Below are 13,849 nucleotides of genomic sequence, written 5' to 3'. Positions count from 1 at the left end.
TCTCCAAGATCCCTTCCAATTCTAGCAAGTGATGAATTAGCTATGTTATAGGTTACCATCTGTGACTAAAGGGAAAGAAATGGGGAAAGTAAGTCAGTGTTGTCAATGGGGGGGTCACGGATAGACACACACAAGCATCTAGTTAGCTCCTGGGTTGCCGAGAAGCACTGAGGTTTAGAGCAAAGTCGAGTCAGGGGACCTAGGAGCCAGAGCTGTCACTTACTGTTAAGACCCCGGGGTCTTCACAAAGTCACATGCCCTCTTTGAATCCCAGTTTTTCTATTTGTAAAGGCAAAAGGCCATAGTGGTGAATGACACCTATTTCATTCCTATGCAGTCTTGTTGGACTGCTCACCTGCAGTGTACGTGGAGTGGAAAAGTCTAATAAAACGTAAATCTTATTCTCCAACCCTCTGGTAGCTGTCTTTGTCATTTCAGTATTTTTAAATATAGTGTGTTGGTATGTAGAACTATATTATGATCAGGCAGAATTCTTAAGAAAACGGAAGTCCACGGCAGTCAATATTGATAGTTTTGAACAGCTGAGATACAATGTTTAATATTGAAGCAGGAATCACGAATTGGCTCACTATGGATAATCCAGAAAACCATCATCATCCACCACTCACCTCAAAATCTTATTTCAGTTAAAAGTTGTAACTATCTTCAAAACCTAGAATCCTTCAAAACCTAGAATCCTAAGTGGAAGATGAACTAGCTCTCCTAAATTATTTAGCAACTCCACTGAGCTCTGCTTTTTACGAGCTTCCTTTCCATTAGCACAGAATTTCCAGTCGGATACATAATCTCAGATTATAGCTATCACAAAGTGTATGCACTTTAGTCCCCTAGGTAATCCAGGTCACACTTGCAGACTACTGCCTGTTGAATTAGCATTATAGATATTTTTGCACTTACTAAGTTACCAAGCTTGCCTCCCTGATCTGTGAGTTGAAGAGAAGATTAATATTGCTAGAAGGCGACACCAAGAACTTGCAACCTCCAAATAGGGAGGATGCAACGGAGAAAGCAGAACCACTCAGCAGAAAGACTGGAGTCATTTCGTGGGGAGATCAGACAATGTGACGGTCTAGAGTCATCCCTGAATTTATAGGGCAAAAATGGATGCTTGAAAAGTTGTGAAGTAGGGGATGTATTTTTAGATATATTTTAAACCAAAATTATGTCTCTAAATATGGAAGCTTCAGTCATCTAGAATATTCACTTATGTAAACCATCTCCTTTCCTTATGGCAAAAAGATTAGACTTACCACCTTCCCCTCTTATCATTTCAGCTGTGTGGGTTGTCCCCCACCCAGAATGTTCAATTTGATGTCCTCTGACATGTCAGGCTTATTCTGACAGAAAAATAAGCCTCGTTCTAAGTAATACTGGAAAGCTGTCTTCTTCCTCAGGCAAAGAGATTTCTAAGCAAAGGACTTTGGGTATGAGATGGTTCAATTACTCAGCCAGTCATGGACCTACTAAATGACCGGGGACCAGGAGGTAGGGCTGTGGACTCCCAGGCTGGGGTTTTTCCCACTGGCGCCTAGAGTTTCTCATAAGTCAGCCTTGGGTTTCCCTGTCGTCCAACTCACTTGTCTGCTCGGAAGATGGGGAAGCTGATCCTCACAATTTTCAAAAACATTGTCCTGGCCTCCAAAGCATCTACTGTTCTCTCTAACTTAAGATTCATGAGGCGAGGACACATGCGCCAGCTTCCCTTCCCTGCCCGCTGCATCACTCCTCACCCCTGTCACCTGCTCAGAGATAGGCCCATGTCAGCGTGGCGTTCAGGCACTGTGGCCATCATCTTTCAAGAGAAAATGAACTGAAAAGTTTCTCGTCGGATCACCTGAGGTGGGCTAGAAGTGATTCGGCACTGGAGCCGTTTCCGAGTCCAGAGTGTGTGAAGAAAACTTGAGCAGCGCTGGGTCCCATGTAAGTGACACGTGCTCGCTGTTGCCCTCAGTCAGCGGTACCACTCTTCTCGGGGCGTCGCCCTGCATGGGAGCTGGGCTGATAGCACCAGTTAGGTTCTCCGCCTTACTCTTTACTCCAGGATGTTCCTTCCTGGAAGTCGTGTGTGGAAGAGAACATTTTAGTAAGTGTCCTTTTCAGTTCTGAGAATCTTCCCTGGACTTCCCGTCACCCCCTTCTCACTGTTTGAGGCAGCTGACATCTGCATCTGCATTTTGTACTGCACCTAGCCACCCAAATGTCTCTGCATCCGGCCAGTCATCTCTTCCCCACTTTGTCACAGACCTGCTCCCTAAATCAACTCCCCCCAGCCCTCACCTCAATTGTCCCTTCTCACCTTTGCCCTTCTTCCCTCCTCCACCAACCACTTCAAGTAACCCTTTCCAAATATGCTCTATTAAGTGCAATCCCAGAACAAACTTTCCGCTTCTCTCGCCAAATAAACTGCTTTCAATAAGCTTCTCTACCCCACAAACAAATAACGTCCCACAATCCACCTCGTTCTAAAATATTGCTTTTCATAACCTCCAACCATTTACTCTTTTCCTCCCCTCAAAGAAATAAACTGCCTTCAGTGTTCCTTCTTATTTGGGCACTGAGCTACCTCATTACAACCATAAAATACACACACACACACACACACAGACACACACACACACACACACACACACCCAGCAACCTCCCAAACAAAGAAAAATGACCTAATACAATTTTTCAGCTTCCCTTTCTCTCTCTGAGAAACAAAACTCTCATGAGGTCCATAAGGACCCATTTGTGTCTCTTTGAGGATTTTTTTCTCCCCAATGAAATAAGTTAAGGAGACATACAGTGAGGCATTCCAAGGCCAAACACATTCTACTGTTTATTACACATATTACATTCTTAAATAAAAATGCGTCACATAACATTTTTTGCATAGATATCTTACAATATACCAATTTAAAAAAGAATTATGAAACAGACCAGTAACAAAAATAAATTTTTTCTTCATTAATAATTTTGTAACATTAACATACCACCATCATATAATACAAATAATAGTTTTAAATCTTAAGACTTTTGTACAGCAAAAAAACTTGACAAAGTAATATATTTATATATATATATAAAAAGCTTAAAAAAAATAAAATGTCAAAAAAAGGCATAACCGAGGGCTATAAGACTGGGTACTTCTGTGATATATTATAAATACCAGAGAAGGCCTGAGAGCATGTGACCGGGGGAGGTGGGGGAGGGGAGGGGGCTGGGAGTAGGTCTCTCCAAACACACTTGTTAGACACATCTGGCAAAAAGAAAATGTATAGTGCAAAAATAAAGTTCTTCAAGCAACTGTGAAGAGGACAATAGAGACTTGAAAGAAAAGTGGTGGTGGCTGGGAAGTCATGTGATGGGAGGGGGGAGGGGGTGACGAGAGAGAAGGAGTGTTGGGGGGCATTTAGGGAAAGGAAGGGGAGGCTTCAAAAACATGAAATGTTTATTTTTGCCTCTGTGTCAGCAAGGAGATCTTGGCCATAACAGGTGTATTTTTCCTCCCTGGAATGAAGCAGAAGTGAAAGATAAAGAAATTTAACAAAGTCTGGGTTTAGATAGAAAATGCATGCCGAGGGAAAAACAAAAACAAAAACAAAAACAAAAATGTTGAGAACCAGCCAATGAGCCCCAAAGCCTTTCTGGACCTGGACTTGCAGAAATGATTCTGCCTCGGGTCCAGAGGCCTAGGATTAACATGTCCCCTCTTCCCACCCTCGGCCCGGCCCCTCTGCGCGGAGCTCCCAGTGTGTTTCCAGCATACTGGCAGTTATATAAGCGTCCACCCCCCCAAAGGCATTAGGCACTGGTGGCTACTCCTCGTCAACGTCAGTAGCCTAACTGGTTTCCTTCTGCGAAGGTACAACAGGTACACACGCACACGCGTCTAGCTGCGTGTACACATACCACCCTCATTATTCTGACGTGGGGTCCATTTTATGGCAGTAGACAGAAGCTGGAGTCAAAGCAGTTTATGATTCCAAAGCTCACAGTTGAAAAAAATTGTATAAACAGTCCCCAACAAAGAACGTATCAACCTTCCCTCCTGACTGCTGAGAGGGAGCCCTGTTTGAAAAGAGTATCTCGTTTGGGATATTTGTGAAGTGACAGCCTAGGATTTCTCTCCGTTTTGGATACCTGTTTCCCGAGGACTTATACGTAAATGCAAAACACCTTAAGAATACAGTACTCTATTGGAAGAGTGCACGTCAGGAAGTTAACTGCAGCTTTATTTTTCCCTTTTCCGGGATCTATTAGGAACCAACAGAGGAGATTTAAGAGAGTGTTAAAAGCAAGAGGAACCCCTGAAGCCTCAGGCAGTTAGTCATGGGATCTCACATTTACAAGCAGCTTTTGCTTCCTTTGACACACTTTCGTTGTTTCATCTCAAGTATTCCCAGAGATCCTCACTGAGGAAAGTAAGCCATCAAAGAGGCATGGATGTATACTCAGGCCAGCCCCTCTAGTTTTCAAACGGAGATAACACCATGTTTACCGAAACGTACGTGATCCAGACCTGGAATGCAAATTCTCTCCTCCTGCCCCCACCCTACACTTGGCATTGGCCACTTCCGGAAGACGCCAGGGAACGCTTCCACAAGTAGCTCTCAACCAGGTTCGACTCAATGCCTTTTCACTTTGGCAAAGATCCAGGTGCAAAACTGTGGCCAGAAATGTTGGCCCTTGTAAGATTTTTTTTAAAAGAAACAATGAACCTGATTTTTGTAATTAAATAAGTTGCATCCCTGACTTTCCCAACCTTCTTCCTTCTCCTGAAACCAACTCGTGCAAAAGAGAAGCCAAAAGCACTTTGCACTGTATTTTATATTTTATGAAGTGACTTCTATAGAGGAAACTGTTGTGAACCAATAAAACTAATGACTAAGTTTTGTTGGTCTTGCCATTTGAGTTCATTTCTTTTGACTTTGCTGAAGAATTGAGGTGGGGCTACAGGCAGAATGTTCTGCATGCACTGGATGAGCGGCCCTGAAAATCTCATGTTATTTCCCCTTTGATGCAAATAGACATGGCTAATCTGGAAGCTTATCCCAAACTGAAGTCCTTTAAAAAAAAATCTTCTCTGGCTTTTAGATTCAAGGAAGATTTAAAAAAAAAAAAAAAAAGGAATCAGTTCTGCTAATCATGCGTGAGGTTGGCTGTCTTTTTTACCCTGTTATAATCAGGCAATCAAAGATGTAAAAAGGGCACAGGAGGTGCAGGAGGGGAGGGCAGGTGACACTGAAGGACTTTGCAAGGGAGAGCACAGAGAGGAGAAGGAAATGGTCGGCATGAAGTTCATTTGGGGGTCTCCGATATTCTTATAAAATGCAGCTTTGTCATGGAATCCACACATCTCTTTTTCTGGACATAATATTCATCACCACCAGGCATTAAGCTGGGCCAGTCAACCATCAGTGGGGCAGGAGGCCAGGAGCTAGGTAGGAGCAGCATGATGATTTCAGGTCTCCACATCTTTGACTTACAGCCATGTGGTAGGAGAAAGAAGCACAACTTGAACTAAAGAAAACTGTCAATGGCTTAGAAACACTCTTTTTCTATACATCAAACTCTGAACCCTGGATAAAGCGTGCTTGAGAGGACAGCCACAGGAAACACCATGCCAGATTTTCCCTTTCAAATTTGAGATCCCCTGGAATGTCAGGAGGTCACAGTTTAAATGAGAAAGCGGTTGAACGTGTTTCAAATGTCCATTAAAGCACTGTTCTAAATAACCTGTCCCCTTGGAAGCGAACCAGCTTCAGGTTATTTCTTCCAGCAGGCTCTTTCCAACCATCTCTGCCACTTCAGAGATGATGGACATTTTATCACAAATCCATTTCCAAGATGATCGGAGCTACCACCCCCACCGCCGCCCCCATGGATAGGACTGGTTATCGTTGAGAGGTGTCAATCGGGCTAAAGAATAGTTTCAAAGCCATCCACTTAGCACCCACCAAATTCTCAGGCCAATTCTCACAGTCAAAAATGCCTGAAGCAAGCAAGCCCCACCATCGCGGTTCAATGCACCCCGCTCAGAGAAAGGTCAGGAGCAGATTACACAGGACCTCGCTGATACAAAAGAGAGAGGAACTGCCAGACATTTCAGACACCGATGAAGACCAAACGGCCTTTGTTCTGCCACATTCAAATGAGATCCTTTCAAGACCACAGATGACAACAGGGAGCAAACAAGCAATGATTACTCTTTTGCATTTTTTGAAAAACTTTCTTTTTAATAGAGCCTTGCATTGGTCAGTTCAAAAATTAAATTATTATAAACCCTTAATAATAGCATTTCGAGAGGCAAGAGCAGCTCCAGCTGGGGAGAGAACGTCTGTCAGTCGTGGCAGCCATGGCTAATGCCATCACTGGGGTGTGCGTGCAGTCAGGCTGGAGACAGCTCTAGAAAGGGAAATCATTGAACCAATAAAACCTGGGGTGTCTAAACTTTCATCGAGTGCACTGACTGGAGGCGCTACAGTTTAATACAGCTGAGGTTCCAGGTCCTCACACATCCTTCATCCAGCAAGGATGCACCACACATTCAATTATCGTCCCATGGTATGCCCTGATGGACTGGCTACAAACACACTCGAATGCAGTCGAGAGCTACGAGATTGTCAGCAAGCAGTGCTCCAGAAATGGTTTCTAAGTCATGTCTAGTTTTACATCTTTGGAATAAAACTGATTTTTTTTTAATACCCTCCGACTAACATATACAGAATTGCCTCTGGCAAATGGGCAGATTTGGGGTGTGTGTGTATGTTTAGGGTGGTTTATCTTTTTTTGTTGTTTTTTGTTTTTTGTTTTTTTTTTTTTGTTGTTTTGTTTTTGGTCTAAATCGAAAAAAGGAAAAAGAGAAAGAAGACTTTTAAGGGCCAGACCTCAGAATGCCCCAACTGTCCAATTGGCAGCTACAGCATTTGTGATAAGGAGGCTCCTTTACCCTCCGACGAGTAGGTTCAACATTTCAGTGAAATCAAAGTTTGCAGAAAGCTGAGAAACCAAATGCCAAGGATCTTGAAGGTGGCTGTCATAAATGTGTCTCTGTTTCTTATATTATTATTTCCTTTTAAAGACTTCAGTTTTGCATCCCAAATAGGTATGGGGTGGCATTTAACAGTCAATGAGTCAAACAGTCAGAGGAGGGCAGGAGGGGAGCCAGCTGGTATGAAGGAGCAGCAACCACGGGCGGACCAAATGCCATTTTTGTTTTTTTGAGACGTGTCTTGAAGGGATGGTCCCAGAATATACAAAATATACAATCTGCCCTAATAACCACCCCGCTTGCTTGCATAGGCCATTGAATGGTCCTAAAGGCAGTCTTTGGAGTTGAGGCCAGTGCCAGCTAGCTAAGAATGCGGGGAGATGGAGACCGGTGTTGGATGGGTATATGGGATGGAAGGTGACGCATGTACCCCCTCAGAGTCAGCTTGCAGAGTAAGCGTGAGGCCTCTGTTGCTCCCGGGTGCTCTGGGTCACAAGTCATGGTGGGCCTAGCCAGGAAAAAAAATCAGAACTCTGTCTCTCCTTTTCAGACGGACCACGAGAGAAACATTTCAACCCTTTCCTTAAATGTCCCCCCTTCACTCCCACAGTGGCATTCTGAATTGTGTGTTTTAACGAGTTGGGTGATGGGACTCAGCGGGTATGAGAGAGGAAGAGAGGATGATGGTGTTTTGAAGCCACTAGACTTGGGAGGCATCCTCCGTTTTCCCCACTCCTGGAAAGAGTGATATTTTTGGCTTTTTGTCAGGTCATAACCCAGAGTTAGGTTAAATATGCAGCTGCCCTTTGAGACTAGCGACATCTACGCTGAAACTGGTTATAGGGTAGCAATGACACACAGCACGGGGTTGATCGCTCTAAGCTGAGGTCATGATGCCTCAAGGGGGAGAAGAAAAGTGTGATGTCCCATCTGATTGGCTGCTTTGAGAGCTGGGTATCCAGGTGCCGAGAGAGAGTCCTGGAGAGGTTTAGTCCATGGAGAAAAGATAAAACATTTAAGCTTCCAAATAAGCTTTTCAAGTTTTCGTTAGCAAAAAACAGAGAGATTAAAAAGAAAAAATCTAGCACTGGCAATAAGGTGAGGCTCAAGGGATATACTGTGATTTATCATCAAGGACTTTATTCTCTTGGCCACTTTGCAGTCATGCTAGAAGTTTCCAGAATCCCTAGTGCATATGGTGTGCAAGAGTCAAAAAGTAAGAAAAGAAAACTCCTCCCTGGAGAGTGAAGTCTAGAGAAATGCAGGCCAGAAAGGTGTAAGGTGTTATTCCAGAGTCTGCCGCCGCTAAGGCCGTTGGTATCGACTGGAAAGATCTCAATAGTACTAAGAAGAACCAAAACTGATCAACAGTTCTGTGAGGAAGTCGGACGCACGGAATAGTAGGACTTTTCACACACAAAGGACAAATAAACCAAGAGTTAATTTTGGCTACCAAACTGCAATTTGGTTTTCTAGGTCATTTTTCCCCCAACTATTGAAAAAGAAACATTAGTGCTACACATTTGCAACTTTAAGACGTTGTATTCTCCCATCAAGTTGCACTGAGAAGCGAGTTAAATAAGCCCCTCTTACTGCCGTCCACCTGCAGAGACGTCACATCCATTTTCTTTGATTTCCATTGGCAACAGCGGGAAATAATTCCAATAGTGCTGAAGTAAGCAGCCAGACTGCCTTGCTGAGTTCACCTGGTTTCCTTCTTCATCTTCTACCATCTGGCTAGGGCAAGGCGTAAAGAATAGACGTATATATTTCAAATATAGCTGAGTGCATGACAGTGTGTGCGTGTGTGTGTGTGTGAGTGCATGTGTGCGTGTCTGTGTGTGTCTGTGTCTGTGTGTGTGTACACAGAGGTTTATACGTGAGAACGTTCTTCTGCGAGGCAATGGGTCCCCGCCTGAAGTCCAGTCCCCTGCCTCACGGCATTTCCTTCAGACAATGGCCGACACCATGACAACTCCGGCCTTTACGTTTTTTAGATATGTCTCTTCATATGGAGGGCAAGATGGTCAGACCTGGAAAAACACCTAGGAAATATAAAAACAACAAGGATGTTAGACAGGTCTGGGTACAGAGCCCACTGCCATCACCCCTTAGAAAATGATAACGCCTACCTGAAAGAGAGGCAGTGCGTGCGTGTTGAGAAACATGGCAGTGCGTTGGTGGGGGGAGCCCAGGGGACAGACTGCTTGGGTTCAAGCTGTCCCACTCGCTGTGTGACTCTGAGCACATTAACCTCTCTGTGCCTTAAGCCCGCCTCCATATAATGGGGATAATGACAGTACTTACCTCCTGGTTGTGAGCATGAAGGGAGATGATCTGTGTCAAGTGTTTAGAAAATTGCCTGGTACATGGTAAGCTCTCAGTGGATACTAACCATTATTATCACAATCGTCATCACTGAAGAAGAAACAAATGTAGAAGCGTTTGGACACAACATGTGTCATGCCCGTGTGCCATGAAGGCAGCACAGCACGCTTAGCCACTGAGGGATGAAACTCCCACATTCCAACACCCAGATTTCAGTCTTAAACTTTACAAAGCAAGCCCAGAAATGCTGCCTGGGATACCTGCAGGTCTATAAAGACATTCTATATTCAAGTTGAGAAAAGCTCATGTTTTTTGAGTATGGTATAATATGCAGGCATGTGCTCGGTATTTCCCCAGTATTACCCCAGTGACACCCTCAGGTAACTTCCATGGTAAGTGTTCACACGACTTTTATGTGCGTGTGGTCAGGACAGCGAGGCGAGGGTCACATAGCTAGCATGCACAGGATGAGAGCCGGGCAGATCTGTTAAGTTCACTCTTTTGAGCTTTTCTTGGTACCCAAGGTTCACCACTGAGTGCCTCCCTCAGCCTCAGACAGATCCAAGTGGTTGTCTTCACTCCTTCCCCTTTCTTTCGACGCCACCAACATGATTTTCCCCTAGGTAGCAACTCTCTTGTGTCCTCAGTTGTATGGGGCTGACCCTCCTCCTAAGGCTGAAGTTATAGCCATAGTGATCTGCTTAGTGATCTGCTTAGCGATGTCACATGACCTGTAAAGGTCAATGAGAGCCAGCTCTGGGACATTTGCTGACACTATTGCAAGAAAGAAGCTCTCTTTCCACTGGGGCTAAGATATTAAGATTGAAGCCTGGAGCAGCAAATGGCCTTGTGGGGAAGAACGTGCTTGAGATTCGAAGTTAACAGAGAAAAATGGGGCCGGGGGTAAGAGAAAGAGCCCTGATGACATCTGAGAAACCGGACCCGGCCAAAACTAAAGACAAATCAAATTCTGTTCTCATTTATCTGAGCTAATACATACCTGTGGATGCTAACACCAGTCTAAGCCAGGGTTCTTACTTATTACTAACAGAGCGGCCATTTCCATATCCCCGAAGCCTGCACACGATCTAAGGCTCCGGCTGGGATTCCAGGGACGTTAGCACGTGAGACAGTACTCATTCTTAGCTCGGGTGTGTGTTCTCCCTCGATCCTTCTCTGGAACCGGCCACCCTGCTACCTGCGAGAATGCTCCCTGGGTCCCCGGGGGCCTGAGACACCCTCACCGTCCAAACCTCTTGTTGGGATGTTAGCAAGCTGTCCTGCTCAGGTCAGCAAGGTTTCCTGTTCAGGGCAGCATGTTCCTGTATCTGCTCATTCCTAAAACAAACAAACACCAGCCCTGTCGCCTGACCCCAGCATGCTCCACACACCGCTTCTGCTCACTTCTTAAACAGGTACACGTGCAGGGTAGCACCTCAGGGAAATGAAGCAGAACAGAACAAAGGTAAAGTGAACAGCACACAATAATGGGAAAAGTACAGGAGAAAATGATCTAATCCAGTAACATGTTGAGTAACAGCAGTTCTAACTATACCCACTTATTTCAGTCCCTGATTTGGTATGAGCTAGATACTTGGATAAACCCTTAGAGTTGCATCTGAAGGAGATTCGATTCACTATAAAACAGTGATAAACAGTGCTTTTCCTTAAAAGCAAGTACTTGATGTCACTGGTAGAAGAACGTGCAATAGAGCCTGCAGGGAATTTGGTATTTGACCTGCACGACTCGTCCTGTCCTGTTCTGAGGGCACACGCTCAGTGCTACTCGCTGCCTCTTTTTCTTTCGCTCCCTGCCTCCTTTCCTTCTTCCTTTTCTCCTTCCTTCCTTTATCTCAACAGCGTAGAGGAAGCATCAAGTTAGGAAGTTCTTTTTGTAGGTTTTTCCTTTTTAAAGTTAACGTCCTAACCAGAACTCTATAAATAAGGTGCCATTCCCATCCCCACGACCAGAGAAGACATTAATCAGAAAGAGGCAAAGCCAAAATCTGAGCCTGAGTGGCCTGACTCCAGAGCCCAGGCTCTTAGCCATGCCTGGTTTTTAGGCTGAGAAGAAGGTCCAGCTGAGCTGTCAATTTAAGGAGTTCATAGTAGGCAGAACAGTAGATGGCCCTCCCCGAACATCGACACCTCATCCCCAGAACTTGTGAATATGTCAGGTCAAAAGGCAAAGGGGAATTAAGGTTGTGGATAGAATTAATTTGCTGATCAGCCGACCTTAAAATAGGGAGATTACTCTGGATTATCTGGGGAAGCTCCATGTCACCGCGAGGGTCTTTAAAAGTGGAAGAGGGACTGAAAAGAGAACCAGAGAAATGGCAGCATGAGAAGGACTGAGCAACTGTGATGATGAAGGAACAGGGTTGGGAGCCAAGGAATGTGGGCAAAGCTGGAAACTGGAAAAGACAAGGAAATGGAATCTCCCATGGGGCCTCCAGAAAGAAATGGAGTGCAGCCCATACCTTGATTTTACCTGCAATGAGACGTGTGTTGGACTTCTAACCTACAGAACTGTAAGGTAATCAGTTTGTAAAGACAAATAAGGAAGATACTAAATGCGTGGCAATTGGTAATGGCAGCAACTAGAAAACTAATCCAGAAGCTAATCTGGTCAGGCCTGAGCAGTAAGGATCTGAAAGGAAGCAACAGAGCGGGAACCAAGAACCTGCTTGTCCAAAAGAGGAACATGGCGATTGAGATGGTAAGATGCAAAGGAGAAGCCTTGGCAGTACAAAACCTCTTTCCTTTCCTTTCCATATCCTAAGAACTTGCAGGGAAATGGTATTCTTGATACAGAACCTCACTGGAAAGAACCACTCAGTAATGTATGTGTTCCACAATTTTATTCTGCATTTTATTCTGCAATTGCCTAGCCTGTGCTGGGTATCTAGGAATATACATACAAGCATCTAACTTTACCCTTCAGGCTCCTTCCAAAAAAAAAAAAAAAAAAAAAAAAAAAGAGTGAAAAACTAACCAAATCTTTAACATAGCATGAAACGTAATTGTACCCCTCCTGAATCAAACTAGCATTGTTATTTGTTCAAATTCTAGGAAGGATATGATGCTCAGAATTAGACTAGGTTCCTCACCGCTGAGGTTTCATTTAAATTTAACACATCAGCAAGATACTTAGTCATGATTAATTTATATTTATTAATTTATACTTACTGAGTTCCACATGGAATAGTAAAGTAAAAAGTAATAGATAAACCCAGCATCTAGAAATGCAGAATCAAATAATTCTAAGGGTAATACACCCCCAGAGGGTGTTTATGACTAGACAGCAGTCAGATGACCTTAAATAAGAAGGTCCTTAGTGATTGAAACTTGTTCATTACAGGGAACTAGTCAAACCCCTACTGTCGTTTCTCTTGCTTGTGAAGGAGGCCCACTAAAGTCACTTGGGCGTGAAGCCAACCGCAACCCTCCAGGGCACCGAAGGGCTCGATACGGACTGGTTATTTCTCACCACCCAAAAGTGGGCTGACTTAGAGACTGAAGATCGAAATACCTCCTCAAAACTTCCTAGGACCTTGGATGTGTTACCCTGGGAGCAGCCTCCCTGGATTATGCCCGTGTATAATGGAAACAGCCCTGATTGCCACCAGCAGCAGCCTCGCGCTCTGTGGGCTGAGAAACAAGGCTCATCCCTCTACGCAGCTGCTCACTCAGCGGGCTGCGCTGTTCAGTCTCACGGCAAGAAAACGTCAGAGCCGCCTCACTGCCTTCTCCTCCAGCCCAAACCTGAAACCAGAGGTCACGAGACCCAATGTCTTCAGGGACCAGGCAGATAAAGTAAAAGGGTGCCATGGGTCAAGTGTCAGAAACACACAGCGCTTTCTAACTACCTGATTCCACTTGTGATACGGCATGGATATGAAGAGCTACCGCTCTTCAGTAAGAGGAGACAACAGAGTAAGTGTGGTGATACACGCGTCTGCCTTCCTACTGGGGAGGCCACGGGAGGGGGCGGTGGGAAGTCAGTGACCGCACGGCCATCACCAACAGGCAGTGATGACTATTCAGCTCCAGAAAATTATGGCCATGTGGGAATGAGCCTGCTGTTACCAGATCTTCTGAGTTTTCCAGACAAAGCCAGAAATAGAGATTTTTGTGGCATTTTGCAATTTTAAATGTTAGCAAAACAAACAAAAACTCATGTATTTTTTGATCTGCCTTATAGGCAAATTAAAGTATAAGTTAGACTTGGTACACACTTTAAGAACAGGAAGCCCCATTTCTCTAAGTAGGGTGGTCTGACTTGCTCAAATCATACGAGGCAACAGACAGGTTTCTTGCACTCATTCACACTGCGATACAAACAGGATTCAGGGTCCTGCTAAGGGCTACAGATGCCCTCTGTTTCTGAAGGTAAAAGTCTTCTAAGGAATGCCAAGTCCCCGGCCACTGCAGGCTTTCCTTCCATTGGCTTTGGGACCAACTCCAACTCCCTACACCACCTCCCAGACCTGCTCTATTCTTAACACAAGTCCTGCAATTGAA

The 13,849-nt window shown here is 44.6% G+C and overlaps 1 protein-coding gene across 10 annotated transcripts in view; it reads right to left on the bottom strand.

Moving 5' to 3' along the window:
* Positions 1-6,784: 6,784 nt before the first annotated feature.
* KLF7 (KLF transcription factor 7) overlaps positions 6,785-13,849 on the bottom strand; it is a 386,441-nt gene continuing 379,376 nt past the window's right edge. For all 10 annotated transcript variants that reach the window (XM_074364097.1, XM_074364100.1, XM_074364099.1 and 7 more), the window contains one exon: positions 6,785-9,042. In XM_074364097.1, the coding sequence (XP_074220198.1) occupies positions 8,991-9,042 (52 nt within the window). In that variant the 3' untranslated portion in view covers positions 6,785-8,990. The remainder of the gene's footprint in view (positions 9,043-13,849) is intronic.

Source organism: Camelus bactrianus, chromosome 5 (genome assembly GCF_048773025.1).
Source record: "Camelus bactrianus isolate YW-2024 breed Bactrian camel chromosome 5, ASM4877302v1, whole genome shotgun sequence".
Lineage (NCBI taxonomy): Eukaryota > Metazoa > Chordata > Mammalia > Artiodactyla > Camelidae > Camelus > Camelus bactrianus.
This window is presented reverse-complemented; position numbering and strand designations above follow the sequence as displayed.